Source organism: Cucumis sativus, chromosome 4 (genome assembly GCF_000004075.3).
Source record: "Cucumis sativus cultivar 9930 chromosome 4, Cucumber_9930_V3, whole genome shotgun sequence".
NCBI classification, from domain to species: domain Eukaryota; kingdom Viridiplantae; phylum Streptophyta; class Magnoliopsida; order Cucurbitales; family Cucurbitaceae; genus Cucumis; species Cucumis sativus.
In genome coordinates, this window is record NC_026658.2 from 13,666,334 (window position 1) to 13,693,298 (window position 26,965).

At 34.2% G+C, this 26,965-nt stretch overlaps 3 protein-coding genes and 1 pseudogene across 7 annotated transcripts; 2 read left to right on the forward strand and 2 right to left on the reverse strand.

Annotated features, from left to right (window-relative positions):
• Nucleotides 1–527: 527 nt before the first annotated feature.
• Nucleotides 528–6,461, forward strand: LOC101218693 (branchpoint-bridging protein). 3 transcript variants are annotated; one of them, XM_011655257.2, is made up of 10 exons: nt 528–665; nt 1,297–1,633; nt 2,308–2,433; nt 2,527–2,572; nt 2,657–2,739; nt 3,381–3,458; nt 3,550–3,603; nt 4,390–4,524; nt 4,627–5,824; nt 5,906–6,461. In XM_011655257.2, exons 2-10 carry the CDS (start codon nt 1,322–1,324, stop codon nt 6,193–6,195), a joined length of 2,322 nt encoding a protein of 773 aa, XP_011653559.1. In that variant the 5' UTR covers nt 528–665; nt 1,297–1,321; the 3' UTR covers nt 6,196–6,461. The 3 variants fall into 3 exon arrangements, with proteins under 3 accessions (XP_011653559.1, XP_004142248.1, XP_011653560.1); XM_004142200.3 differs by having other exon boundaries at nt 4,627–6,461; XM_011655258.2 differs by lacking the exon at nt 528–665 and having other exon boundaries at nt 1,442–1,633; nt 2,245–2,433; nt 4,627–6,461.
• Nucleotides 6,462–6,938: 477 nt separating this feature from the next.
• LOC101215284 (E3 ubiquitin-protein ligase BRE1-like 2) lies at nt 6,939–16,078 on the reverse strand. 3 transcript variants are annotated; one of them, XM_011655259.2, is made up of 19 exons: nt 15,792–16,078; nt 14,625–14,786; nt 14,449–14,536; nt 14,090–14,320; nt 13,695–13,862; nt 13,304–13,497; nt 13,149–13,232; nt 12,929–13,048; nt 12,665–12,851; nt 12,424–12,584; nt 12,235–12,306; nt 10,693–10,769; nt 9,229–9,423; nt 8,608–8,680; nt 8,385–8,471; nt 8,147–8,284; nt 7,849–8,051; nt 7,291–7,453; nt 6,939–7,198 (listed from the first exon to the last, which is right to left on the reverse strand). In XM_011655259.2, exons 1-19 carry the CDS (start codon nt 15,897–15,899, stop codon nt 7,067–7,069), a joined length of 2,643 nt encoding a protein of 880 aa, XP_011653561.1. In that variant the 5' UTR covers nt 15,900–16,078; the 3' UTR covers nt 6,939–7,066. The 3 variants fall into 3 exon arrangements, with proteins under 3 accessions (XP_011653561.1, XP_031739649.1, XP_011653563.1); XM_031883789.1 differs by lacking the exon at nt 15,792–16,078 and having other exon boundaries at nt 14,090–14,330; XM_011655261.2 differs by lacking the exons at nt 13,304–13,497; nt 13,695–13,862; nt 14,090–14,320; ... (1 more) ...; nt 14,625–14,786; nt 15,792–16,078 and having other exon boundaries at nt 12,665–12,843.
• A 933-nt stretch (nt 16,079–17,011) lies between these two features.
• Nucleotides 17,012–18,830, reverse strand: LOC101215040 (transmembrane protein 45A). The gene is made up of 2 exons (XM_004142110.3): nt 17,983–18,830; nt 17,012–17,685 (listed from the first exon to the last, which is right to left on the reverse strand). Exons 1-2 carry the CDS (start codon nt 18,614–18,616, stop codon nt 17,330–17,332), a joined length of 990 nt encoding a protein of 329 aa, XP_004142158.1. The 5' UTR covers nt 18,617–18,830; the 3' UTR covers nt 17,012–17,329.
• Nucleotides 18,831–24,985: 6,155 nt separating this feature from the next.
• On the forward strand, nt 24,986–25,730 carry LOC101218220 (annotated as a pseudogene).
• The last annotated feature ends 1,235 nt before the right edge of the window (nt 25,731–26,965 follow it).

A 26,965-nucleotide genomic window follows, 5' to 3' on the forward strand; every position in this document is an offset into this window, starting at 1 on the left:
CGAAAAAAAAAAAAAAAAACAATATCACCCAACAACCCAACCCAACCCATATTTAAATATATAATATCATTGTAAAAAAATTACAAATGTAGCAAAATCTATCTATTATTGATAGACCATGTTACAATTAATGATGTAACGGTGATAGATCATAAGAATCTACCAACGATGAAAGTCTATCAGAGTAGACTTTACTATATTTACAATTTTTTTAAAAATATTGTATGTTTAAGTAGACTTGACTGTATTTACAATTTTTAAAGAATGTTGTTATATATTTAATTATTATTCTTAAAACTACTTCTAATCAGAGCACATCAAAAAAATTACTTTTCCGAGGAGTCATCAAAATGCCTATAACAAATAAATTGTTAAATGTTGTAGTAAAAATATTATTATTATTTTCTTGAAAAATGAAAAAGAATGTGGCTGTTGGGCCCAAATATTACTTGGGCCGAAAACTGTCCACATTAACAAGCTGAGGCCTACGAACGTTGGATATTTACCTGGTCGGCCCAACGAGATGAAACACAAAGGTTACCGCGTCACCGGACACCGGCGGGAGAAACCTTCTTCTGTCTGAAGCCATTCCCCAGAGCTGTGGCTTTGTTTATTCGCACCAATTCTTCATTGTGCGTTCAATTCTGAAGAACATATCGGTCCAGGTATTTTCTTCTCTATTTCTACTTGTTTTCCTTTTGTTGTTGAGATGATTTGGGTGTAGGGAAAAAGAACACAAAATGGATGCTAATCGTCAAATTCTTAACCCCCTTTTGCCCCTGTGCAACTGAAGGATAAACAAAAACGTTGTATTTTGCATGATCGTTTCTTATTACGCTATGTAATTCCCCACGGAAGCGACGAAATTTGAAGCAATTTCAATTTTTTTTTATTATTTTACTTGTCTTTTGGACCAGGTGGTAAGATTTTGACATTTTGGGGGTGGATTTGTTTTCTTGTTAGTATAAAATCTCCTAATTTCATGAATCAAGACCAGAAACTACGGCGTTGTAGAGAATGTGTCAAATGTCATTATGATATTAGGAGAAAAAAAAGGTTGTTCACTGTTAATTGAAGCATAGTTGTGTTTTCTTGCAGTGGAAATTTATGTTTCGACTAATAAATAGGCACTTGCTTTAGCAAAGTTTTCATTACATGCTGGAAATGTCTGGGAGTTTTTGCTGATCTATTGTTTAGGAATACTTTACACACTGACATAGTGTAACTGTGTAAATGAAAATTTCAAGGTTATATTCTTTATGTACTCATTCATTTCTCATTTATGCTATATCATAGGTTGTTAAGGTGATTGGAGAACAGTATGAGTGCAGAGGTTGAAAAGACATCTCATATTGAATCTAAAAATGTGAAGATGTCTGGAGCAACTATTTCTTCTGCTGCACCTGTGGGAAGCCAAAAGGTTTCCATGTTTGCAGCAAAGACTGGGTTTGTTATACCAAAAAACAAACTTTCAGGGTCTTTGGTTCCAATCTTTCGGGTGAACAAAAAGTTGGGAGGGAATGAATCATCAGCTAATGGAGAAAATGATAAACAGACCCAAAGGAATACAAAGTGGGGTCCTGATTTAACACAAGATACTGCAGTTAGAAAGGGGCGGCTCATAGCTTATCAGGTATTGATGGAGCTCTATCTTTCTTTTTTCCCACCCCACACACTTTTCTGGTATCAATGACGTGTTAAAGGCAAAACTCACGATCAATGGAACACCTTTATTTCCCCGTTCATCTTGTTTATTTGGGATCTTTTGAAGTGCCATACTTTTCTATTACTGTGGGGGTTGGTTTATTTTATGTTTTATCTGGGATCATTATTGCTCAATGCTCATATCTCAATTGTAGGCCTTTTCTCTTCTAACCATTTTGAGTTCTGATATTTAGAATGACTATTTGCGCTATTAATATCCCATGCATCATTTACTGCTTTAGCATTAACTTAGTATTAAACATGCCAAAAACATGGCTGGTATTGTACCATATATGGATTAGAAAATAAAAGATTTTTAACTTCCTCTCTGTTTTTTGTTCCAAAAAAAAAAAGAAACCCCTCCCTGAACAGATACTGCTTCCTTTAATTACTTTTCTTTTTAAATAGACATTATTCTTTCAAAACCTTCTTTGACCCAGTTTCATGAAACATATTCTAAATTTCCTACCATTGAATTTCCCATTTTCATATCTGGTGCTAAAATGTCAGTGTCTTCTGTGTGACTGTTTCGCATGGAAGATTCCCATTCCAGGTGCTACTTAGTGACATAACTGCCTCTATGGTTATACATATTTTGAGCAGACTCGATTGGAACAAATCATGGAACTTCTTAAGTCTGGAACCTTGGAGGTTCCAAAGACACAAGATTCAACATTAGAATGTGAGAATGTAGAGGATAATTCCCCTGGATCCCAAGCAAATAATAAGGTAAATTCGGAGCTCACTTTAAGAAAATAAGAATTATAAAAACAGTCATTATTTTTGTATGATTTTGATGTATGCCTTTTTTTTAATATACAGACGTCGTACAATGAACTTTTGGAACTTGAAAAACGTGAAGTTATTGGTATGCCTATCTAATGAATTGCTTTTATTATGACCTCAAATTGAATTTTTAACGTTTTCACTAGAATTTTTCTTGATGATACAGGTGAAATACTAAAACTAAATCCAAGTTATAAGGCCCCTCCTGATTATAGGCCATTGTTGAAAGAGGACAGGTTACCTCTCCCGGTAAGATTGGTCTTGCATTACTTTTCTTCTGTGGTTAGTAACATCGTCTAAACTAGAAACACAGTGACCTTTTGTTTATTCACTCTGTCCCTCAAGGGAAGTAGAAATACTTTCATCCTGTATTTTAATCACAATATCCAATTAATCATATGTTCTATGTCCATCACATCTTTCCTTTTTTGCACATAGGATGAGGCTTGAAAGGATATTTATTTACTTTTTTTCAAAGGAAAAAGAAAATTTTCGCTGATTGAAATGGAAAATTACAACAAAATAGCAGGAAGGATGTCTAATTATAGCACTGTTATTCTTGTTTCCACAATTACAATAGTGGTCCCAATTCCTTGAGGATCGTTCACTTGATTTTATAAAATGGAATCATGCTAGGAGATGCTTACATTTTCTAAATGGAATCTATATTGTGTGAATCTAGTGAACTTATTAAATGTTAAAGTTAAACTTTTCTACCTCCTAAGGAGGTCCCGAAGGATTTTAAAACATGTCCTAGTCCTAGTAGTTAGCTATCTTTAAGGACGTTTCATTATGATTCCCAAATTAAGTTTATTTTCATGAACTTGTCATTGAGTTCCCTTCCGTTTATGTAGTCTTTAATTTTAAGCGATTATTTCACTACCATGTAGGTTAAAGAATATCCTGGTTTCAACTTTATTGGCTTAATATATGGCCCCAGTGGTGAAAATCAAAAGCGATTAGAAAAGGTAAGAAAATCATTTTAGGCTAAGAGATGTACTAAATATTATTTTCCTTTTGATCAACTTGTAATATATATGCATTTACCAAACATGTCAGGAAACTGGAGCCAAAATACGAATTTGTGGTGTTAAAGCTGGGACTGGTGAAAAGGTGAGCCCTTTGACCAAGAAAGTCATAAATATGGTTGATACTGGTTATGCATTGTCTGTCGTGTCAACTTGTTTTAGTCCTTTCTTCTTACTACAAAGTAAACTAAAGGATCATAATTTTAGACATCGTGGGAAATGACTTGTCACCAAGAAGGAAACATTTTTAAACTCTGCAATAGAATATCAACCCTCGTTTCCCCTGCAAGTGCAATGCTACCTTAATAATAGTAATATTATATAGTATTTCTTACATTTTGAAGCTTTGATACATAGTATTTCTTATACATATCCATTTCTTATCAAGTATATATGTATATTTGGAGTCTTTTCCTCACAAACATACCTTGACTAATTTAAGAAGGCCGTTGCTTGAAAAACATTTTGCTGGCAAATTTGATTGGAGCCCCATTCTATTTTGGTTTCACATCTTTTTTTTCCTCATATTTTTTCATATTTGGGTTCTGTAACTTCAATATTGAAAATAAAAACATATGATTGTCGAGAATCCACTCAAAAGTTTCTTTTACTTTTTCACTTATTCAAAATTTCCACTTGATTAACTTATGATGGTTTATTTTGGCTTAAGTGCGAACATGTTATTTGGGAATCTCTTTCTAAGTTTGAAAACACTTCAGGGCTTCTCACTAGATCAACCTATGATGGTTTATTTTTTTTTATAAGTGATAAGTCTGCTATTTGAGAATTTCTCAACAAGTTTGAAGACACCTAATGGCTTTTAATTTACCTATAATTTAACTCTTTGTGCTCCCCAATTTCATTCTTACAGGATGAAATTAAACCAACTGATGTACACGGAATTCAGAATACTTATGAAGAGCTGTATGTTTACATGTCAGCTGATACATTTGATAAGATCGATGCTGCAATTTCTGTTATAGAACTCCTAATCACCTCAATCTCGGTTAGTTAATTGCTTCAAGAAGAATAACTAATTTCCGTGGTTTTCATCTAATTTGATATGATATATGCTCATTATCTGTAACTCCTCAACCTCTTCTCACAGGGAAATCTGGCCACTGGTTCCACATTGTCTGATTTGGTTTCTACGGAGGAAAGTTCTTCCAGCCAAGCTGACGGTACTACAGTATCAGATATGGGGCAGAATCCTATGCCGAACCAGGGGGTTATGCAACAAGGACAATTTTACGGGCCACCTTCAGTGCCAGGGCAGTTTCATTACCCTAGTACGTGGCCTTCTCACAATTTAACGCCAGCTCCTGGATTTATTTCCCCACAAAATCCTCCGTCATCAATTATAAACAATCCAATCCATTTATCAACACCCAGTTCAAACGTCCCTAATGTACCGTCATTATTTGCGCATCCACCCGCCCCAGTTTCTTTCAATCCAGCTTTCCGAGGCCCTCCTGTTCCTCCTCCTAGACAACAGTTACATGCACAAGACGTACAGCAACCTTTCATGGCTCAAACCAGTCATGTTGGCCAACCCAGGCTTCATGCTTTGCCACATCAACGGCTGCCCTCATTGGTTCCATCTAATGTCTCAAAACCAAATTTCACTAGTAGTGGTCCATTACCTTCAGGACTACTCCCAAATATGGCAGGATCATCTTTGCCTCAACTTGTTCCCAGTAGCTTTCCTCCAGGATCACGGCCTGATCACCCATTGGCACCTAACATAGTTGGCAGTTCAGTATCTATGGGTGCAAATAACATGGGGCAGATGGCTCCATCACTTCCCCCGCCGTTTGGGCCTCGAGCAGCTCCACCTCAGGGTCTTAATATTTCTGGCGCAGCACCTGCAGATACAGCAGCAGCCAATGTGGATGGATATGCATCTTTTCCTTCTGGACCTTCCACTCCCCAAGCAACAGGTATAAATGTGAATCACCATAATACAGCTCCAATTCCGTCTCACCAGATGGGACATCGCCCGCCATTTTCGGTGCCTTCAGCACTGTTACCCTCACCTGCACATAATCCTCCTGGTAACTTCATTGGTGGATCTGCTTCAAACCCTCCAACACCACCTACCAATACAAGTAATTTTACATTCCAACCACGTGGCCCACAAAATCCATCTCCTCAAACAATTTTGAATTTAAACATTCAAAACACACCAACGGGACCTACATTGCAACAGCCTGCATCCGGGGCACCATCTTTCCATCCATCGGCCCCAAATTTTCTGAGAGTTGCCAATCAACCCTTTCCCGGACCCCAAGCTGGCAGCCAGATAGGTACTCATCAAATTCAAGATATAGCTTCTAATCCTATTGGCATTCAGGTCTCAACTAGAATTCCTGCTTTTCTCAATCCAGGTCCTCGAACACAACTGCATCAAAGAAACTTTGGTCCAGGATTCCAAATGCCAAACTTGCCAGGGAATTTTCCTCACAGACCAGGAACCTCCATACAATTTGAACAAGACTTCCACATGCGACCACGTCAACCTGAACTCCGCTTTACACCCCCACAGTACAGTAGCAATCTGACGTTTGTTTCTGGTAAGCTGCTACCACCCAGTTCCGGAGGACAGCAAGTTTATGATCCATTCTCGCCTACATCCGTATCTGGCCCTCAACATCAAGGGAGCAATCCGCTAAGATGAGCTGCATCAGGTGTTAATAGTTCTGAATTTGTCAAGTGTTGCACTTGTACAACGGAGAGGGAAACCGTTCAAATTTCCCTCTAAGGCCCCTAAATGATCATTCTGTGATGGTGTAGGTAGGTAGGGGTGATGGAAAATCTCTTGAACTTCAATATTGAAATCTGACTTTGTGTTCATGTTCTACAAAAATGAAAATTACTTGGAATGGATGTCATTTGATGCTTTGCTGGTTGAATGATACTCACTTTATACTGATTTCCTCGGCATCTTTAAAGCTTCCAGTTCCAATAATAATATCCTAGAGAAGCTTTATATATATCTACATATATAGCGGGATATTATTTGTGCCTTTCAACTTTTATATAATAGCTATCATGTTGATTTTCATGTTCAAGAATACAATATCTTTTAGTGAAATGAGATTAAACTTCCAATTAGACTTCCCTCCCTCTGTGATAACCAAACGACCTGAAGTTTAGAAATATTCTATATAGTTTAACCAATGACTTGTGATCCCATACTAACAAATATTTTGTTTAAATTTTTCCTTTTCAGCAAACATCCCAACAAAGAAATTTGACAGCATTCATGCCAAAGTTATGAATCACTAAATGTGTTGTCACAATTTTACGTTTCTATTTGCGTTTGTAATTGTCGTCCATGAGTATTGATTTATCAATTAAATTCATTGCGATTACACCCATTTTCGAGCCATTTCTAAAACTTTCTCAACAGTTATGCTATTTCCTGTGAACTTTCTTTTCCATTATATTTCTTAGGCGCAAAATAGCATTCAAAATAAATACGTAGCCGCAAGAATGGGAAAAACAAAAATAAGCTCTCTAATCACATTCCAAGGACTTGTTCAAATTCATATCTTTACAGCCCTAACATCATTTTGACCGAATGCAGTACCACAAGCAGGGCACTTGCGATTCCGCCGTTCAATTCTTTGTTGAATACATGAACTGCAGAACAGATGATAACACTTCACAATTACAACCTGCCAAAATCAGTAGTATAGTTATATAAGTAAACCATCATAAAATACAGGAAACGACAGTCGTATTCTTAATGATATAACCAAAATCTTACCTCCTTTGGATGATCATTACAAATACTGCATTTGAGAATAGTTTTGCATGCATTAATTTCATCCTGCAATTTCTTTATAGCAGCCTCTCCAGTTTCAGAAGTCAATTTGGCCACCTTACTATTCAATTCCTTCAACTCTTCCTCGAGTTTCTCCCTTGAACTTCTGTTGACAATGATTTTTCAGTTAGACAGAGGAAGTTTGAATCACTGCAGCTATATAATAAACAAGATGTACTTTAATCCTATGTAGTGTAAGATCTGGGTAGAGGTTTATTTATTTGGTTCCGCAGCTAAAAGTAACATATATATGCCTCCACAAATCAACAAATTGATTCAGTTCCCACACAGAACAACTAAAGAGGGACAAATATAAAATTGCAAGAGCCCCAAATGCATGCAGCTGCAAGTCTATTACGTGCACAAAAAATGTTTTGAATGAGGAAAGAAAGAAGATGAAATATTACTTCTTTTCACATATAATTCAAGGATAATAGCAGACGGTGTTTGACATAAACTAAAATTAGTGAATTAAGACCAGAAAATAGTCCTAAAACACACCTTTCACTCTCCAATTCTGCTTCAATATCAGTTATCTGCTGCTGCGTTTGCTCATACTCCTTCTCAGAAGAAGCAACTGCCGTCTTGAGCCACTTCAATTCCTTCTCAGCGTCAGCTAGATCCCCTTTTGCAATTTCAAGGCTAATGGTAAGATGTCTTTCTTCTCGGGTAGATCTAATTACATCAGTCAGACTGGCCTTCATCTGTGGAATAATGAAAAGGTCCTTTCCTTATACTGATTGAGAGGCAGGCAATTGTCATGTTAATGTCATCCTTTGCAAGGGAAAAGAAATCTAACCTGATCTTCCGTAAGAGCAATCTTAGTTTTGAGAGATTCAAGGGAGGCATTAATTTGTTGAAGTTGTTTTCCCAAGGCCTGCTTTTCAGATTGTAAAAGGCTCTGAACCTGCTTCGATTTTACACTTTCTGAAACTAACTGCATAAATCAAGGATCAACTAAATTTATCAGCATTAATAACCATAAGAGTAGATGGTAAAGTTAATCATTCGAATATGTAAGGAAATAAAAGACACACCTTAATATTAAGATCATCCCTCTCCGTCACCTGCTGTAATAAATGCTGATTCTGTGTCTGCATATCTTCGTATGCTTGACCAATAGTCTACAAGAAGGCAATTTAATCAAACCATGGGGGTGGGTGGGAGAAAGCTTTCGGATATATGGAATAGAAAGCAACCATGTGCTGGAATGAACAGAGAAAAATCAATAAGCAGACCAACAAACACAAAATAAGGCACCTCTATTTCTGATATATAAGCCTCTGCCTCCCCATCTTTAATTTTTATGGCCTCAGTAAGCTCTAAGATATCCCTGCGATTAAGAATTATAGTGCACTTTAAAACGATATGAAATGCCCCTAAAAAGGACAACAAAAAAGTAGCAATAGCAGCTTGTCCAAATGAAAAAGATATCCCCGATTACTTCATTCAAGCCCTAAAGCCCCAAAAAATGGGGAAAATTACAAGCATCACAACTTCATCAATATTCCAAGTTCTGAACAGACCCAAAACCGAGGGAACAAGCAGTAGCCTTATAGAAATACAAATAGAAGCACGCACCACTAACATACCCCATTCTGACCAAAATTTAGTTTTACTGTGCCCATTATTTAGAACATTCTTACCATCGTACAAACCGTTACTCACAAATGTAATACAGATATATGCTTGGGTGATCATCTAATTTTACCTAGACATCCTCGCCCAACCCCAAATATATAAAAAAAAATGAGAATTGAGAACTATGCGTTGCTCAATTAGAGTATCTGCAACATGTACTCCATTTAATAACCAGTGAGAAGTTACATTCATATGTAAATGAAAAAATATAAACAAATAAGTAGAAGATGAAGAACAAACCTCTCTGCAGAATCAAGGTTAGATCTTAACTCCGTTATTTCAATTTCAGTGGCAGAAAGCCGTTGTTGACAAGCAGCTTCAGTTTCATTTGCAGCTTTCACTCTCAATTCAAGACTATGCTCATCCAAAGCAATTCTTAAAACATCAGCCTGAGAGCAAGCTCGGCGTTCTGATTCTTTGATCTCCACCAAATCTCTAAAATAAAATTTAAAGCATGATGTGTTTTATCCATGATAGCTCATATAGGAGATAGTAATATGACAACAGCACAACAGTGTAATGTAGTCACTCAAACAGTTCAATCGCAACCACAATGTCCCGCAAGTTTAATATGTATAAAACACACACTTCAATGGAAAGATGCCCAACTAGGTCCCGTCCATTGTTCAAGACACAGAATAAGTTAACCCAAAATTTTAAAACCACATCAGACAGAGAAGTACAATACAATTGACGACTAATGTATAAAATGTCTCAAATTCTGACTGGAATAATATCACTAAGAAACCCTATTTCACTGAAGTTTCTTTTTTACACTTTTGGAATAATATCAAAACTTTGTATACAGTAAAATAAAAGAAAACACTCAAAAACAGGGAAAAGATAGCCCCTTCAGAACTTGGAGGTTACTCAAAAGAGTTAAAATTTATATGAAACTAGAGAATACTTCCAAAATTGATTTATCGTATGACTCAAACTGAAACTGTAATTAACAACCAGTTTAAAACATTCAGCATTCTCCCTGTGAGTGTCATTGAAAGCTGGGGCGTTACTTTCCTTCCATATGTCCAAAAAAGAGAAACATTGTTCTTTTGACATCATGACAGTTAACTTTATCCCACAAATCTTTTACAGATGAGGAAGGCTCCAAGCGATGTTGAATTTATAAAGAAAGTTGCCCTACAGAGAACTTGCAAATTTTCAATGAAGGAAAATATTATTTGTGTTTTCCAGTGCTCTTTGCTAAGGATATCTCCATCAGGAGAAACTGGAAATTCTGATGCATTGTCATGTGTTCAGGAATGACAGGTTTGAGAAAATTGGCAAGATGGAGAAATTTCCAACGAATGGTACTGTTGCTATCCACACTCCGCATTCTTGTCTTTAGATGGAGATTTTGGCAAGAAATCAAGAAAATAAGAGAATTGATATCTTCAAGCTTTCTTCTGAAAATTAGATCCCAATAGAGGGGATTCATTGTGCCAATTATCTTGTACATTTCTACTATGTGTTCAGGCCTACCAACTAATAAAGCCTCAATACTCATCAGATACTTGGATCCAGTTCCATAAAATGATATTGTGGAATTATTCAGACGGTGGTACACGTCAAGCCAGAAATTGTCTACCAATCATTTACTTTGCCAGTTTGCCTATTTTTATTTTCTGCGGCACCCATCTTTGACTGTCAACAAGACTTTGATAATGAATTGAGAATGATGGTAAAGTAAAAAATTTGTCGCACCTTTCATCATAAGTTTCCTGCCCATACATGTCTAAAAATAATTCCAGCTCAAGTTTGTCCTCTAGCAACTTCTCAACCTGCAGTATCAATACTCATCCATGTTAGTTAGTCTTCGTGGATGGAAATCCTCCTTTTTTTTAATATAAAAACTACTTTCACTGAAAAAAAAAAAAACAAAAGAATACAAGGGTTACAAAAAAAATCCCCAAAATCCCTTTTAGAGAGGGGTTTCCAAGTGAGACGCTGCCTAGAGGATAATTACAGTAAGTCTTCAAGATCAAAGCCCAAAGAGAACCATGAAACCTCACCATGGATTACACATTACCACGGTCCTTCTCCACTCCTCTAAAAACTCTGTTATTCATCTCCCCCAAATGTCCCCCAAAATAGTGCACACCCCAGCTAACCATAAACCGGGTTTTTTTCCTTGTTTGTGGATGGAAATCCTCGTTAGTTACAGAATAAATTCAGCATGAAATCCATGTACCTACACTAATAATACAAATAAGTGAACCTACACACTAGTAGAAAGAAAATGTGATTATTCAATTCTTCTGTATTATTCTTTTTAATAAGAAACAATTCTTCTATAATTGAAGTTTTAAAAAAATGAAGTCCTACATTCTATGTATCATCTAAGAATAAAATAAATATAAATAAGTATACTTTTTGCTTCCAGCATTAAAGATATCTTCAAAATTGCATAGAGATTACTCAGGCTTTGGCTCTAAGTAAAGTTAAACCACCTGGGGACTTCTGCATTATTCAGTACTAGGGAAGTGAGAGGATCATTTGTTCTTTTCTGGTTAAGAAACAAAAAGTCATACCAAATAAATATAAATTGATTAATTAATTTCGCCTCGGGGAAATCTCTTTTTTTTCCCCTTAGAATCTTGTATTACCCCTTCATTTTACTTGAGCTAGAAAGTTTTAAGCCTTTGACAGCTGGTTATTCTCTTTTTTGAGGCTGTTAGTCCTTGGTTGTATAAATAGGACGCTGTAGCACTTCTGTAACACTTTTGTCATGTTAATGAAAATTCTCTTCGCTTGTAAACATCAAGTAGCTGACCACACCGAATGTTCAGCGACTCCTAAGCAGCCCTCCCTGTCCTTTCAGATTTTAAACTGATCACAAATTTGAATGAAGCCAAGGATTGGATGATTTGTTAGTGTTCCAACCCTTGTAGATTCAAGTGTTCCACCATTTTGCAGTCAGGACAAAAATCCAGAAAAATTATATAGAATAAAAGATATATAAATATTAGAGGTGATGATGAAATTGATGAAACAAGAACAAAGGAAATACAATCTGGTTCAACTAAAACAGGGATCTGATAGAAGGTAGTAGCATGAATAAGGTCATATCAATTGGACTAACAGAATTGGATTCCTTCGCATCATATAGCAGGAGGAGAGAGTACCCATGCAGACGAAGACTCACAAAGGAATAAAATAATCTCCAATTGATACTTGCCTAAAAACTTTTCAACTCCTAAAATAATTGAATAACAAGACAGAAATGGTCAGCCCAGAGAACTTTACCAGTGACTTGAGGGATTTTATCTCCATCATTTGTTGAGCACATATGTCAGTTAAGCCCTTTTTCTCTTTTGTCTGAATCACCAACCAATAATGGTTAGCTTCAAATGGATAAGTATACTTTCATAGGAAATAGAAGAATAATATGTCCAAACTACCAAAGATATGATGGATAAAAGAGTAAGATCCAACCTTCATAGCTAAGGAAGTCTCAAGTGCCTGAACTTTCTCACGTATAGACACTGCTTCATGAGCTGTGTCTTTCCAACGCTTTAGCTGAGATTCCATCATCCCCATTTCTTTAGACAAAGCTGAAGCCATTACATGAAATTCTCCTTTGATATCTTCCCTTGCTATGAATGTGAACACCTTTACAAATCAATAACATATTTAAATACCAAAGGAAGAAAGAGATTACATCTTATGAACTTACCAGAATCTTGAACTGCCTCTTCCATTTCAATTTCTAAATCATTTTTTTCCACCAATATTTTCTGCAGCTGATGCTCTAGCTCCTCAATCCGAGAACAGTTATTGTCCATGGAGCTCCTTGCGACATCTACAGACTCCAATTTGGCATTCAAATCTTTCTCCCTTCTTATGACATGAGACCTGTCAGTCTGAAATCTAAATTTTAAAAGGACCTCGTATCATGGTGAATATCAAATAACATGGAAGTTGAGACAAATTATTTAACCTGCAAAGCTTCGGTCAGTGATTTATAACGATCCACTTCAGCGGTCAAATGTTGGAGTTGGTCATTCAGTAAAATGTACAACCGTGATGAATGTACATACTTTTCATCCATCCAATCATTCTTCAACAATAAAGAAAATACTCAAAATTCACCAAGGAAAAAATAGTGAATATGGAAGAGCAGTCCCAGAAATAGGTATAAAATGAATAAGATTATAAACCTCAAGATCTTGCAGTTGACTTGACAATGTTAAATTATCTTCCCAGGCATCTTGAAACTCAGACAAACGATCAGCAGCCAATATCTATATTATCATTTCATGAGATTAGGTACCTGTGTGGATGAGAAGGAGAGAGACTAATCATACAACTATACCTTAGTTTCCTCAATGGACTCCTTTAATTCCCGAAATCCTATAGTTCTCTCAGCAGGTTTTTGAGGTGATAAATTTCCATTCACTACGCCCAAGGTGGGAACATGCATTGCAATGGTAACATCCTTTTGCATCATAAGACTAACAAGTTTTCTTCTACATTCTTCAAGTTCAGCCATACTCTCATCTAGCTCCTCTATAACCAACAAGCAAAAGTAGTCCGTCAATAGATGAAAACTTAATAACAATGGATTAAAAGTTCTTATCTCTTCTTCAGATTTGAATAAGAGATGAATTAAATCTAATGATAGACCTCAAGCTCGAAGAAACAATTATTCCAACAATAACATTGCATTGAAGCTTAAAATATGGGGAAAGAAATGCCTCAAGGACCTGAAAGGCGTTTAATTTCAGTTTGATCCATCAAATGACTGCAGGCATAAGTTTGAATCTCGTCAGCATATGCTTTATGCTTCAAGTGGAGAATTTTGATGATCTCTCCTAGATTGGTAGCCTCCTCTTTCATCATCTCATCGATCTTTGACAAATGGACGATAGCATCTAAAAAGCGCATGATCAAATAACAGAGCACTATCACAAGTTTGCTTCTACAATTGTCATTCAAGTAAAAATGAATTTCCTACATCTAATCTAAGCATAAGATTAACTTATTGAATTAAAAAAATATATGTGGCAAATCTCCACAGGTTGGTGGGGAGCACAAGTCCATAATTGGCAACCGCTCATCTCTGCAATCTCACTATACTAAATAAATAAATCATTCTAACCTTCTGGTGATTGTTCCACATTCCAAGCAGAAACTATGTTTGCAGTTTTTTCCCTTTGCGTATCAAGAATATCCTCCAAGTATTTAAACAACTCCATGGTGGATGCATGTCGTGAAGTAAGAGCTTCTTTAACGTATTTGACAATTTGTTCATCATGTCTGACTTCAATAGAATCCCTCAGTAGCAATCTACAAAGAAACATGTCCTCCGCAGGACATGAAGGAATTGAACCTAGAAAGTACTTCGATCAATGTAAATGAAAACAAAATTCAATTCTACTTTCATAAGAAACTGAGAGAGTAAAGTTAAGAATTTGAATGGCAAGGTGTTTGTGTGAACTTGCTATAACCCAAAAGTACCTTGAGAGTGGCCAGCTTGTCCTAAATTTTGTAAGATCTCCCCACCTCCTCCAGCTTGTAGTCCAAGAAAAACTAAATCATCAACCAACTAATAGAGAGAAAAAGATCAGATGCAAAGGAAAAACAGGAAGTTTACATGAAAATTCAGAAGGAAAAGGATATCTAAGCATCATCACCTGATTCCAGAGTTGGTTGATGGCAATCAATGACTCGTCATAAAAACTCTGTTTTTTTTTCAATTCATAAATTTTGGCTTCAAGGTCTTGCAGCTCATGCTTTTGAGAGTCAGTCTCCTGGACAAGTTTTTGATTCTGGAAATGAAGGACGGTTGCATCAACCTGGCATGATGGTCAAAGATCTTTAAATATTTAAGTAAATCGTTATGTGTTCAAAATGCGTTTCTAGCTCAAAATAAACATACACCTTAAAGTCTGTTAAATGGCCATTTTTTTCTTTTTCATTTTTCAAAATTGAGCTGATAATAGACAATCATGAATCATTCAAATTTTCTTATATCAGTTTTTCACTTCCTTGAAACCCTTGTTTTAAATCAAATCCAAAATTTGATATTCCAAAGATTAAAAATAGGTTTTGGAAAACTAACTTTTGTTTTTTAAGCTTTTAAAATGCAAATGACTTTGGAAGTATTAGAAAACCAAGAAAATGACTAGTAAATATGCTTGTCTTTCAGAAGAAAATAAAAAACGAAGATGATATCAGATACAAATCCCACGGTTGTTGGAACTCCAAAGCCAGGCAAGTTTACAAACTCGCACTTTAAACTATCGAGTCAGCATGCTTTCTATCTGATAAATAAATACTCAACAGTCGCTTCAATTTCTGATTCTATGGTAAAGCGGTAACAACACAACAAGATGTTTGTTTGATACGATCCTAAAAGAGTAAATACTCGATGCGCAAATGCAGGCACAGGTCGGGAAGCTGAAAGAACCTGGCTTTACATTTAAGAATTCATAAAAGAAAAAACCACTGTATCTACGCAACTAACCACGATGAATGGCAATGCACAAAATGAAGAAAATCGTATTAAATAGCTTCATATTGTGATTGGAAAAAAAATTGAGATTTTTTAGCTGGGGAAATTATCCAAAATCCATAAATTGTTTAGTTTTCAGCTCAATGCTCATTCCCAGAAACAACCTTCTTCCAATTATAAAACACAAAGCATAATGAAAAACGCTAATGACGAAATTTTAAGTAAAATGGAGACGCAGAAATCCAATAGCTGCCCATAAGTACTAAAAGAGAGTTTAAACGAAGTACGTGTCCAAAGAAAGGAGAGGTGATATGAATTGAATATCGGAGTGGAGTTAAAGAGTTACGCTGTTGTTATGTGGTTGTGAAGTGGTGGAGTTGCGAGCCATGGCAGGGGTAAGCGAGCTCAAATGAGGCCTCTTCTTATCAGGTTCATCGGGGTCAGAGCTTTCCATTTACGACGACGAGAATCGGAACGGCAATTCGAGGCATAAAATTTAATGCTTCTACGAACCCTAGCGAGGCACCGGAGTTCTCGGGGACAACCGGGGGAGCGGCAGTTCCCAAAAGAACTCGGAGCGACAGTTTTCTTGCGACGTCGTTTCACTCTCTTCCTATCAAGCCGACACGTCGTTTTGCTGTGTAATTTGCACTCTTTTTTTACCCATACCTTAAAAAAGATAAAACACGAAATTTAATTTACTATTTTCTACCTTTAGTTTACACCCAAACATTAACTATTACGATAGCAATAATCAATTCTTAAATATTGGTGATTAATAAATAATTAATGCAAACGATGAAAAGAATATCATCATTATTAGTATATGAATCCAAATTGTTATCTATATATTTGAAATTTATACTTTATTTTTATATAATGCTATCAATATCTAGGGAAAACCTGCATTAATAATCCACTCTTAGACATTAAATTGGAAAGAAAAAAACGGAATGAAATGGTTTGTTTATATTACATCTTCTGTTAATTAATAAACAAAACTTTAACTTTCTTTGAAATTGTTCGATAAAAGAACATTGAATCAAAGTATTTTGATGTATCTTGTATCTTTTATAGTAGTCAACTCCATCTATACGAGAAGGAAAGAAAAAACTTGTTACATACCATACCATATCTATACTTAGGAGAATTGAATAAGTTGCACACAAATGAAGAAGATGGGTACATGTGTGTTTTCAAAACATGAGTGGTTTAAATTAATGATAAAGTATTAATCAAATTAATGAGTTTAATAAGTTAATATTGCATTCATGGAATTAGAAATGAACTGAAAATAATAATGGAATGGAATGGTCGTTTTCAACCATCCATTTCAGGTGTGGCTTGTACGAAATGGCTAATGGGAAGAACGTGAAATTTTGAGTCAAAGCCAAGTTGCCAAACCTTTGTACTTTACACTTAATTCTGGTGACCATCCACCTTCCCCCATTACCTATCTTCTCCTTAAATATTATCTAGCTAGTCGTTAATTCTTCCATCAAAATTTGTCACAACACCAATCCAATAACTGAAGAAAGATGAATGGAGTAAAGGAAAAAGAAAATCTAACACGAAAAGGTATTGATAATGGATCGTATTTAGGTTGCAGTAGGTAATTTGCTGCTTTGATCACCTAAGCTAATTAATTTATAAGCCTGCTCTTTCACACATAGTTTCAGCTTGGCTTAAAATTTTACAAAAAAATGAAAAGGAAAGATGTGGAAACTACTTCCAAACCAAAGCACAACACAGTGAATTATAAATACAAACAAACTATATATATATATATATACTGTACACATGATTACACACCAATGACCAAATAATTTTAAGTTGAATAATTAAGCTGGCGGCTTTATCCATTTGGGTTTGTGATCTTTGCTTCTATCTTTCCATGTCTGTATCTGCGAGCTTATGGCCCATTTGAATAAAGCTTTTGGGAACGGAAACGACGTTATAAGATGATGTTTTTGTTGGTGTTGAGGTGGCTGCTTCAGCATCTTCTTCTTCGTCGTCGTTGGTGATTAGTGAAAAGTATTGGACTGGATTATTCTTCTTGGGGTCGGGGGTTTGTTGTTGGTATAGTTTAAGCAGAACCAAATAAAATGATAAACTCAGAATGGTGAGTGCAATTAATAGCCAGCTGAATTGAATGTTGATTAACGACTTTGCTCGGTGAAGTGGTTCGTCCCCAGCGCACCGCACCACCTTGTGCCCATCTTCCAAGTGCATAAAGCAACCTATGTTATAAAATTATACATTTAGTGATGAACTAACAATGATATATACCCCATAAATAAATTAATACTGTTAATTAAATACATAGCAATTGAACCATTTAAACCTTGGAACTGAAAAAGTGATTTCATATAAAAACAAAAACTTGTAAAAAATATCTTTTGTCTTATTACCCATTCATTAGATCTTTTTTTATAGATAACACAGAAGTTAAGATAGAAACAAACAAGAAGCTTAATCTTTCACTTTTTTTTTTAATAGAAAAAAAATGTTATTTGTCAACTTAGTAAGCTTCATACCTTTAGGAATGAAAGAAGGCGTCCAGAGTGCGAAGCCCATGAGAATAAGCCAAAGGCCTTGAAAAACAATACTCAGAGACCTAACGAACGCCAACAAGAAGCTATTAGGAAGAGCAATCCCAAGTAGAGTTGTGGCAAAAGAGACCACCACAAGCAGTTGAAGAAGTAAATGGTATTGGCCTTCGGGGCCCATGTGGTCAGCCGAGTGGAGGTGAAACAACAGAAGCTCTTGTCCAAAAGCCACTGTGCCAACAAATTGTGTCAGCTCAAAATAAGCCTTAGGACGAACCTGATCAAGAACAACACAAAACGCAGCAAACACAAAGAAAGTCATAGAAATGTTGGAGTGTTCGAAGTTGTGGAGATGGTAAGAAGGGATGGTTCCATCGATATCGAACGGTTGGTGTCTTTGTGGGCCGATGAAGAGCTCCATGGCTATAGAGGCAGAAGCACCAACCATAATTAAAAACGGCTCTAAGTACTTGAATCTTGAAGTGGGGAACCATGAGAGAAATATGGCAGTATTTGGAGGGTTGTTGTTACAAGCTTCGATCTTTATGTTGTTGAAGAGATGCCATAGGCCAATGATGAAGAAGCCAAACCCGGGTGCTACATGACCCACTAAAGTTCCCATAATAGTATCAATCAATCACTAATATGCTCTGTTTTTTTTAGCACACACCAACCCCAAAAAATGAAAAACAGAGCAACCAACTTTAGTTTGGAAGGGAAGAGAGAAGAAGGGAGGTGAGAGAATTATGAGGTGGATTGTAAAGTTTGTAATGTAACTTATAAGTGAAGGGTCAAAGCGTCTAGAGGGTTCCCAACGTTGATTTTGTTAAAGGTCTGAAGAAGAAAAAAAAGAGAGATACATCACACAAGAGCTACCAAATAGTTAATATATCCCAAAATACACTTATTTTTATGCATTTTATGTTGGGCTATTTATGGCTCCATAACCAAACCAATCCAAATCAAAAAATTCAATTAAGATGTATATCAAACTAAAATTTTTGGTTTAATGATTATAATTTCAAGTCTAAATGAACAAAATTTTGGTTAAAATATGAGTTTTTATTTTGTTATTTTGTTTTAGTAAGACGTTTGATGACTAACTATAATTGAATAATTTGATAGGACTATGAAAGTGGATGAAAGGAAATACATTTGCTTAGGATGGGTTGAGTTAAATTGAGAGTTTGACCAAATATAGAGAGTTACGTATTTGATTAGGTGTAGTAGTAGAAGGATTAGTGGGCCAACTCAAGCTCGCAGCCTCTTGGGCTTTGTTTGGTGTGAGGCCTTCAAGTCTACCTTTAATTACCTAATTTTTTGTGTAGACCAAGAAAATAAAAACAATAGGCAACCTTTTTTGAAAAAAAATTATTTGTGATCAATTACAATTTTGCCTCTGAATTTCTCAATTATAAGTCAAATTATGAAATACCCAACAGAAGAAAATATAATACAAAACAACAAATACTTCAACTAGGGCACTATGATCGATAATAATCTTGCTTTCGATTTTCTTTCTACAAGTAGAACACTAGATACTTCAACTAGGTTAACACATTTTTAGTATCGTTTTGATATATTCATTCAAAACGATATATGTGTGACGTGACATTCATAATATGTACGAAAAGAGTTAGAGGACAGGAAACAATAGGAGGCTAGAGGAAAACCTTGAAGTTAATTAGTGAGACAATAGAGGCGTCATCTCACAAATGACTGTGGTGCTTTTTTGATGTCTTAAATAGTACTCTTCATAAAAACTAAAGGTAGAATCTATAAACTTAAACATACCATTCAAAATTGAAACGATATTCATCGAACTCTATTTAAACTCACATGTGCACGTGTTAATATAATTAAAGTGTGGTTGAGTATATTTGTGCTTGATTGATTGAGTAAAGGCAAGAGAATAAATACTTGGTAGGAATAATTGTTTAACTTTTGAAAAACAAAAGAGACAATATTGAAGTGTATATAATTAAATTCATAGGTTGATTATTGTATATAAATAGATGCAAAAGGCCTAATTGGTTTAGATAACTATCATATATTACTTTATCAGTTATTGATTAGGCAAATCTTGATTATCAATATATAAATTTTAATTAATTATTATTCCTTCCAAACCCTAATCTTAATTAATTTATACTATTCTAATCCGACTTAGCTGTCCATTAAAAGAATTGTTTGGAAAAGGAAGTATCTAAAGTTTATTCTATACATTACCTACTTAATTCATATATATATATATAGTTTTTATATTGGATACACTCTAAAAATTTGTTAGTTTGTGTTAGAAGATGTGATATGTTTATATTATATAAAATAAAAAATAATTGAAAGTTTCGAAATTAATTACTTGTTGTGGAAGAAAATGAAAAATAATGGAGTGATAAACAATGGTAGGAAATTGAAAAATATTGAAGACGACGTGTCGTCCAAGTATGTGTATGATGACGTACGATTGTTCCTTTGATGTCGTTCCTTCTATTTATTTAATATTTCTTTTTCAAACAATTCTATTTATTTAGGAAAAGTTATATCTTTTCCGTTCTTGAATTCTGTGAATTTTTTATCTAAGTTTATATTTAGTTTTTTTAAGTTTAAAAAACTAGTCTTTTAAGTTTTACTCCATATTTATTTTCAATCTTTCGTATGTTAATTAAATTTCACTATTTTTCATCACTTTAAGTCATAATTACTTTAGATCTATAGAGATTGAAATTCATGTTTGTAAGTGAGTAATATTTAATAAAAGAGTTCAATTTAAAAATGTAAAATATTTAAAGATTAAATTGAAACCAATATCAAAACTGGATAATAATAAAATAATATATATCATTACTGCAAATGCAAATTAATGTGTGTTATTAATTTTGAGAAGTAAATCACATTTTTTTTTATAATCATTAACAACATGTGGTGAAGAAATAAAAGCAAATCTAGCCTAGAAATACAATTGTGTATAACATAAATCACCCATTCAATCCAACCCCAACCAAAACATGATACGCATTCATGGGTCATCATGATATATTGTCACAATAATCTTGTAAGCAACATTAATTACAAATATAATTTATATAATTAGTCTATTGGGTTTCCCACATTCTTGGGATTTTGCACTTTGAGGTGAAAACAACATCACTTGAGTTTTTTAGGATGCAATACCAATACCACACTGTACAATACATCTAAATTAACAATCCCAATAATGCTAGTAAAAGAAAGAAAGTAAACATATCAAGGCATGAAGTCTTTATGGAGAAATATATATATATATATATATATATATATATATATATATATATCCAATGATAATAACTTTCTCAACCTCCTCTCTTTAGAGTAAACAACACTGAACAAAATTAAAAAGGAGCTTATTAATTTGTTTATAGAAGAGTTTAGTTGATTGTTGGATTAGAAAAACAGATTTGCTCACGATAACAAATTTTAAAAAAAAATGGTAAAAGTAAAAAAATTGGTTTGGGGTTTTGTTAAGAATAAATTATTTTGCATGTAGTTTATATCAGCAATGACGTGACTGCATGGCACAAAAAATACGAAAAATAAAAAGAGAAAACTCCATCAATTATTGTTAGTTTAATTTCAAACCATTTCTTTAATTTATCAGCCATACATATATTTTATTATTTTGACAAAATTATAAGAATAAGAATATTTGTATTTAATTTGGAGGTCATAACTTTAGACCAAATACTTTGATTATTGCAAATTCCTAACACTTCTTCTTTTTTTTTTTTTTTATTGAAATCAACTTCTTTGCTTTACCAACTTTTTATGTGTGGCATTGGGTCTATGCATTGAATCTCAATAACTCTCATTACTCATTTTATCTTATTTCATAATTTTACAACTATAATGGTATTAAATAGTTAAAATCATTTTTACCATATTTAAAATTACTTTGAAACGTATTCTTTTTTTTCATGTTTGATTTTATATTTTTTGAAGAGCTAAAAGTATTGGTTATTTTATGGATGAAAATTTGTTATTTAGAAAAGAGAGAAAGAAAGGAATTGATGAGATGGGCAAAGTGCTGTGGAGTGGGCTGAAACCGAGTAAGGCCCTGTGAAAGTGCTTTTGCAACCAAGCTCAATATCAAGGTTTTTCTTGAGGGAAAATCAGGTGTGTTGCATCAATTAAATATCTCCTTTTGGTAGGATGGAAATGGGGAAGATAATCAAATCCATGTGTGTTCTTTTTAGATAAAATTTGTGGAGAAATAATTTTGTACCTATGTAGTTCTTCGTATGTTGAGCTGAGAGCTACTCCAATTCCTAAATGTTGAAGATGAAATGTTACAATTTCTAGATTTAATAGTTTGAAGATGAAATTTTGTTAATTTGATCGTATGGAGATGCAAGGTCAAAAGTGAGGTTTTCAATTTGCAATAGACCCATTTTTGGAGGTTAATGTCAAATTATTCAAAAGTTTGCAATAGACGTTAAACAAAATTTGACATCACTTTTAGAAGGTTCGTAGAAAAGTTTAGATCATATTTATGCAACACCCATAGTAAAAAACTTATAAAAGATAAAATTTGCATATCATTATGGCACTGCCTAGCAACCACTCTAAAATCAGTAAAATAAAATAAAAGAAATAAAAATGTGAAAAACTAAACATTTAATTTGAGAGTAAAAGTCAAGTTATCTATTTAGAATCACATTATATTTGCAGTAGTGTATGATCTAAATCCCTTCTTGTCTTTTCAAGAATTTGATCATCAGATTGTCTAATCAGATATCTCGTAGACTTGTTTAGATGTTTGGTTGAACTATAACTTTCATGTCTATCATAATAATCTAATCCCACGTTGGTTAAAAGTAATCAAATAGATGGTGAACAAATATTTAAAAGTAAAGCTTACATTTTTTTAAAAAAAATCATTAGATATTTGAGAAATATTGTTTGTCGGAGACGATCCATAAACAAACTTTTTTTTTTTGGAGAAAATCTATTAAACAACTTACGTTATATATAATCTAAATTTTTATTAACATAAGTTTGAATTTGAACGATTATCATCTCCTTATTATTTCACAACAGTTTTTGCCTTAGTCGCATATCATCTCAAGTGACTATGTGATATTACGTATTAAGAACTATATAACTTTTACATTCTTTGAGTTGGTTTCATATTATATTATATGGGGGAAAGAGTGTGGAGGGTTAGACAAGAGAACCTTTTAAGAGTGTAAACATATGTTAATGGGTTTGTTCAATTTCAATTTGATTAAACAAACAATCAATACTTCTTCCAATAATTCCAACAACCACACTCGATTTCATGCCCCCACACAAAAGTAATAACAAAATTACATAATTTAACTTTGAATTCCCATTTTAAGTTAAGATTAACATTTAAATTATACCCTTCTCCAAAGTAATTTTTTTAAAACCAACCTAAAAACAAAAGAAAATGAGAACTTACAATGACGCTTTAATAATGTTAGGTATATCATGCATGCATGACCCACTCACCACCCACTTCACTTGAAAACTTGAAATTTTTTTATTTCTTTATAGAATATATATAAACATGTTATATAAATTATAATTTCTTGGAGTGGGATATGGCCTCAGATTCACATTCTTGGATCATAATTTTGTAAGAGAAGCAAATGAATGATAAATTAAAATGGCTAAAAGTAAGTACTATAGCTTAAGTTTATATAGAAACTTTGAAATCTGCCATTCCATGTGGTTGGAATCTCTCCCATCACCCCCACCCCCACCCACTTCCTCTTTCTCTCTTTAATTCCTACTCTCCTCCGCCGTAGCTTTGGCTATAGTCGAAGATGAACATCCCTTTGAAAGAACAGTGGACAGGGAACTTTTTCGTTTCTACTGTGGCACGATATTCAGACTGGTAAAAACCCAACCCCAGTTCAAATAATGGCCCCTGTTTCGAACACGTCGAGGACTAGATTCGGTGCAGTTCAAATGATCGACAACCCATTAACAGAAACTCAAGATCTTCCCAAGTCCAAACTATGGGGAAGAGCACAAGACCAATCTGGGTTGTTAATGGCGATGAATTTAGCGTTTGTGAGTGGGAAATACAATGGAAGCTCCGTCACCATATTTGGAAGAAACCCATTTATGGAGAAAGTGAGAGAGAGATGCCTGTGATTGGCGGAAGTGGGCTGTTTAGATTTGCGAGAGAGATGCCTGTGTGAATGTTATTTCGTTTTTTTTTTCTACGTGGGATTTTCTTCAAGCATAAGATTTTGATCATCTACTTGAGTCAAAGTAAAGTGAAAATTCATATTACTTTGTTGATCATCTAAAAAAATGCATTATTTTTTTTGTTTAAAATAGAAATCAGTAACCCTATGATTTAAGTTTTACCAAAAGATAATGATATGGTACCATCGCCCATAATAATGATAAGGTCTCCACTATATACTTTTGCCTTAGCCATTAGATATTGAATCTAAAGTTGCTATATATTTTTCTTTCATTGATTTGATTTCAAAATTGTTCTGTTAAACAAATCTTTAAGTTTTAAATTTTAAATATTCTCCTTAACATATTTTATCATCTTAAGGATTGAATTTGAATCTCCCATGAAATAGAGACGTTGTAAGAGTGTAAACACACGTATTGGTTGATGATGATGGGATGGTTCAATTTCATTTCAATGAATTCAATTACTTCTAATTTCAGCAACCACAGTTCAACTTCTAAGCCTTAGCTTTCACAAAATAGTAACAAAATTGCATCAATTACTGAAGTTCAAAAGAAGAAAAATGAACTTACAAAGACTATAGTTGTATATAACGTGCTAAGGTTAATTTAGTTTCCAATTCCCATTATGAGTTGAAAGTTAAAACTTTGATTTCACTCCATTTTATGATTTGAACTGAAAAACAAAAGAAAATGGAGAGAAATTGTAATGAGGCTTTACCGCTAATTTATATATAGAAATAGAAGGCAGAAAATATCCTGCGCGGTTGTATGTCTCAAGTCCAATGATCTCCATTTCCATGGCCATAATTTCTCCTATCTCGGCCACCCACTTCCTCTTTCTCTCTTTCCTCCTCTCCTTCGCCATCGCTGAACATGAACATTCCTTTGCAAGAACAATGGATAGAAAGCTGTTGGGTCTTGAAAAAGAGAAGCTCAGCCACCTCCGTCTATATTGGCACGACGTTGTAAGTGGCAAAAACCCAACCTCAGTCCAAATAGTGGCGCCTGTTTCGAACACGTCGAGGACTAGATTTGGTGCAGTCCAAATGATCGACAATCCATTAACAGAAACTAAAGATCCCAAGTCCAGACTATGGGGAAGAGGACAGGGATTTTACGCATCAGCTTCGCAAGACAAACTTGGTCTGTTAATGGCGATGAATTTGGCTTTTGTGAGTGGGATACAACGGAAGCTCAATCGCTATATTTGGAAGAAACCCAGTTGGGGAGAAAGTGAGAGAGATGTCTGTGATCGGTGGAGGTGGAGTTTTCAGATTTGCGAGAGGGTATGCAAAAGCCACAACCAGGAAGTTCAATTCCAAAACAGGAGATGCTGTTGTTGAATATAACATTTATGTATTTCACTATTGAATTCTGCCTTTCTTTTTCTTTTCATCTGTTTTTGTTTCGTTTCTTTATTTTACTTTTTTGTTCTTTGAACATAAGGGGGCTTGGGTTTATGTTTGCATTCATGTAGGGTTCAATATATACTACATCAACGTTCAATTTCTAAATAATATAAATGTTGATTGCATAAACTGAAATCAATTATTTATTTTAACGATATCAATTTCATTTACACTATTAGCATAGAAACCTATCAAATGGATATGTTGTTATTAGTGATTCAAAGCTGTTACCGACAACATGCTAAAAATAAACAACCACAATATCACCTATAGATGTTAACAATGATAGCAATAGAAAAATACAATTGATAGTAGCTATTGAAAATATTAATTGATAGCCTAATTAAACTTCGTCAATTCAAAATTTATGTGTTTACCAAGAAAGACATTACTTATAAAAAGTATCCTTATCAGATATCATTTATAGTTATTGTATAGCAATATTCTTCTAATGCAATAATCATTGATAGATAATGTTGGTGACTTCATTTTACATTGATAAGAATATAGAAAAATTACTTATAGTAGCTATCGGGAATATCAACTGATAGCAACGTCGTTAATAGAAGCAGATATTAGTGATAGAAACTGATACCACATTTTTCAAATTGAAAGTTATCACTGATAGCATGCAATTATCAGCGACAGTCGTAGCTATCTATAGCAATTGGTACTATATTTCTCAAATTGAAAGTTACTCTACCATTCAATGAATGTCATTCATAAAAGCTATAATTGATAGGTGTTATCAATTATATCAACCGATAACATATTTTTCAAATTAAAAGCTTTTATTGATAGGATCTATCAACGATAGTAACGTATAATAGCTATTAAGAAAACCATGACAAAATACTTGTAATGGTAATAAGTTATCATAACTGATAACTACAATTAGTGATAACAACCAATAAAAGCTATTAAAGACATTTGCTAATTGTAGCCGTTAGTGATGGTTTTTTCAATGTAAAAAACTAAGAAAAAGTGTTTGAAATAATCATTTTTCAAATTGAAAGTTATGGGTGATAGCATATATTCCTCAATTGAGAAAAAAAGTTAAAAGAAAAGTCAGGTTTGGAGGACATAATTTCATAGACTAGAGGGCCAAAAGGCACTGAAGAGTCTAAACATACATATATTGGTGGATGTGAATGTGAATGGGTTGATTCATTCTCACATGGGAAGGCTATCATGAATGGACTTTTTACACAAAAGCCAAAGTCAATTAACCAAACCTAATTACGTCCAATTCCAACAACCACAAATCAACTTCAACCCCACACACAAAATTAATAGTAACAAAACTATATCAAATTAGTGATGTTTACAAACTCAAAACA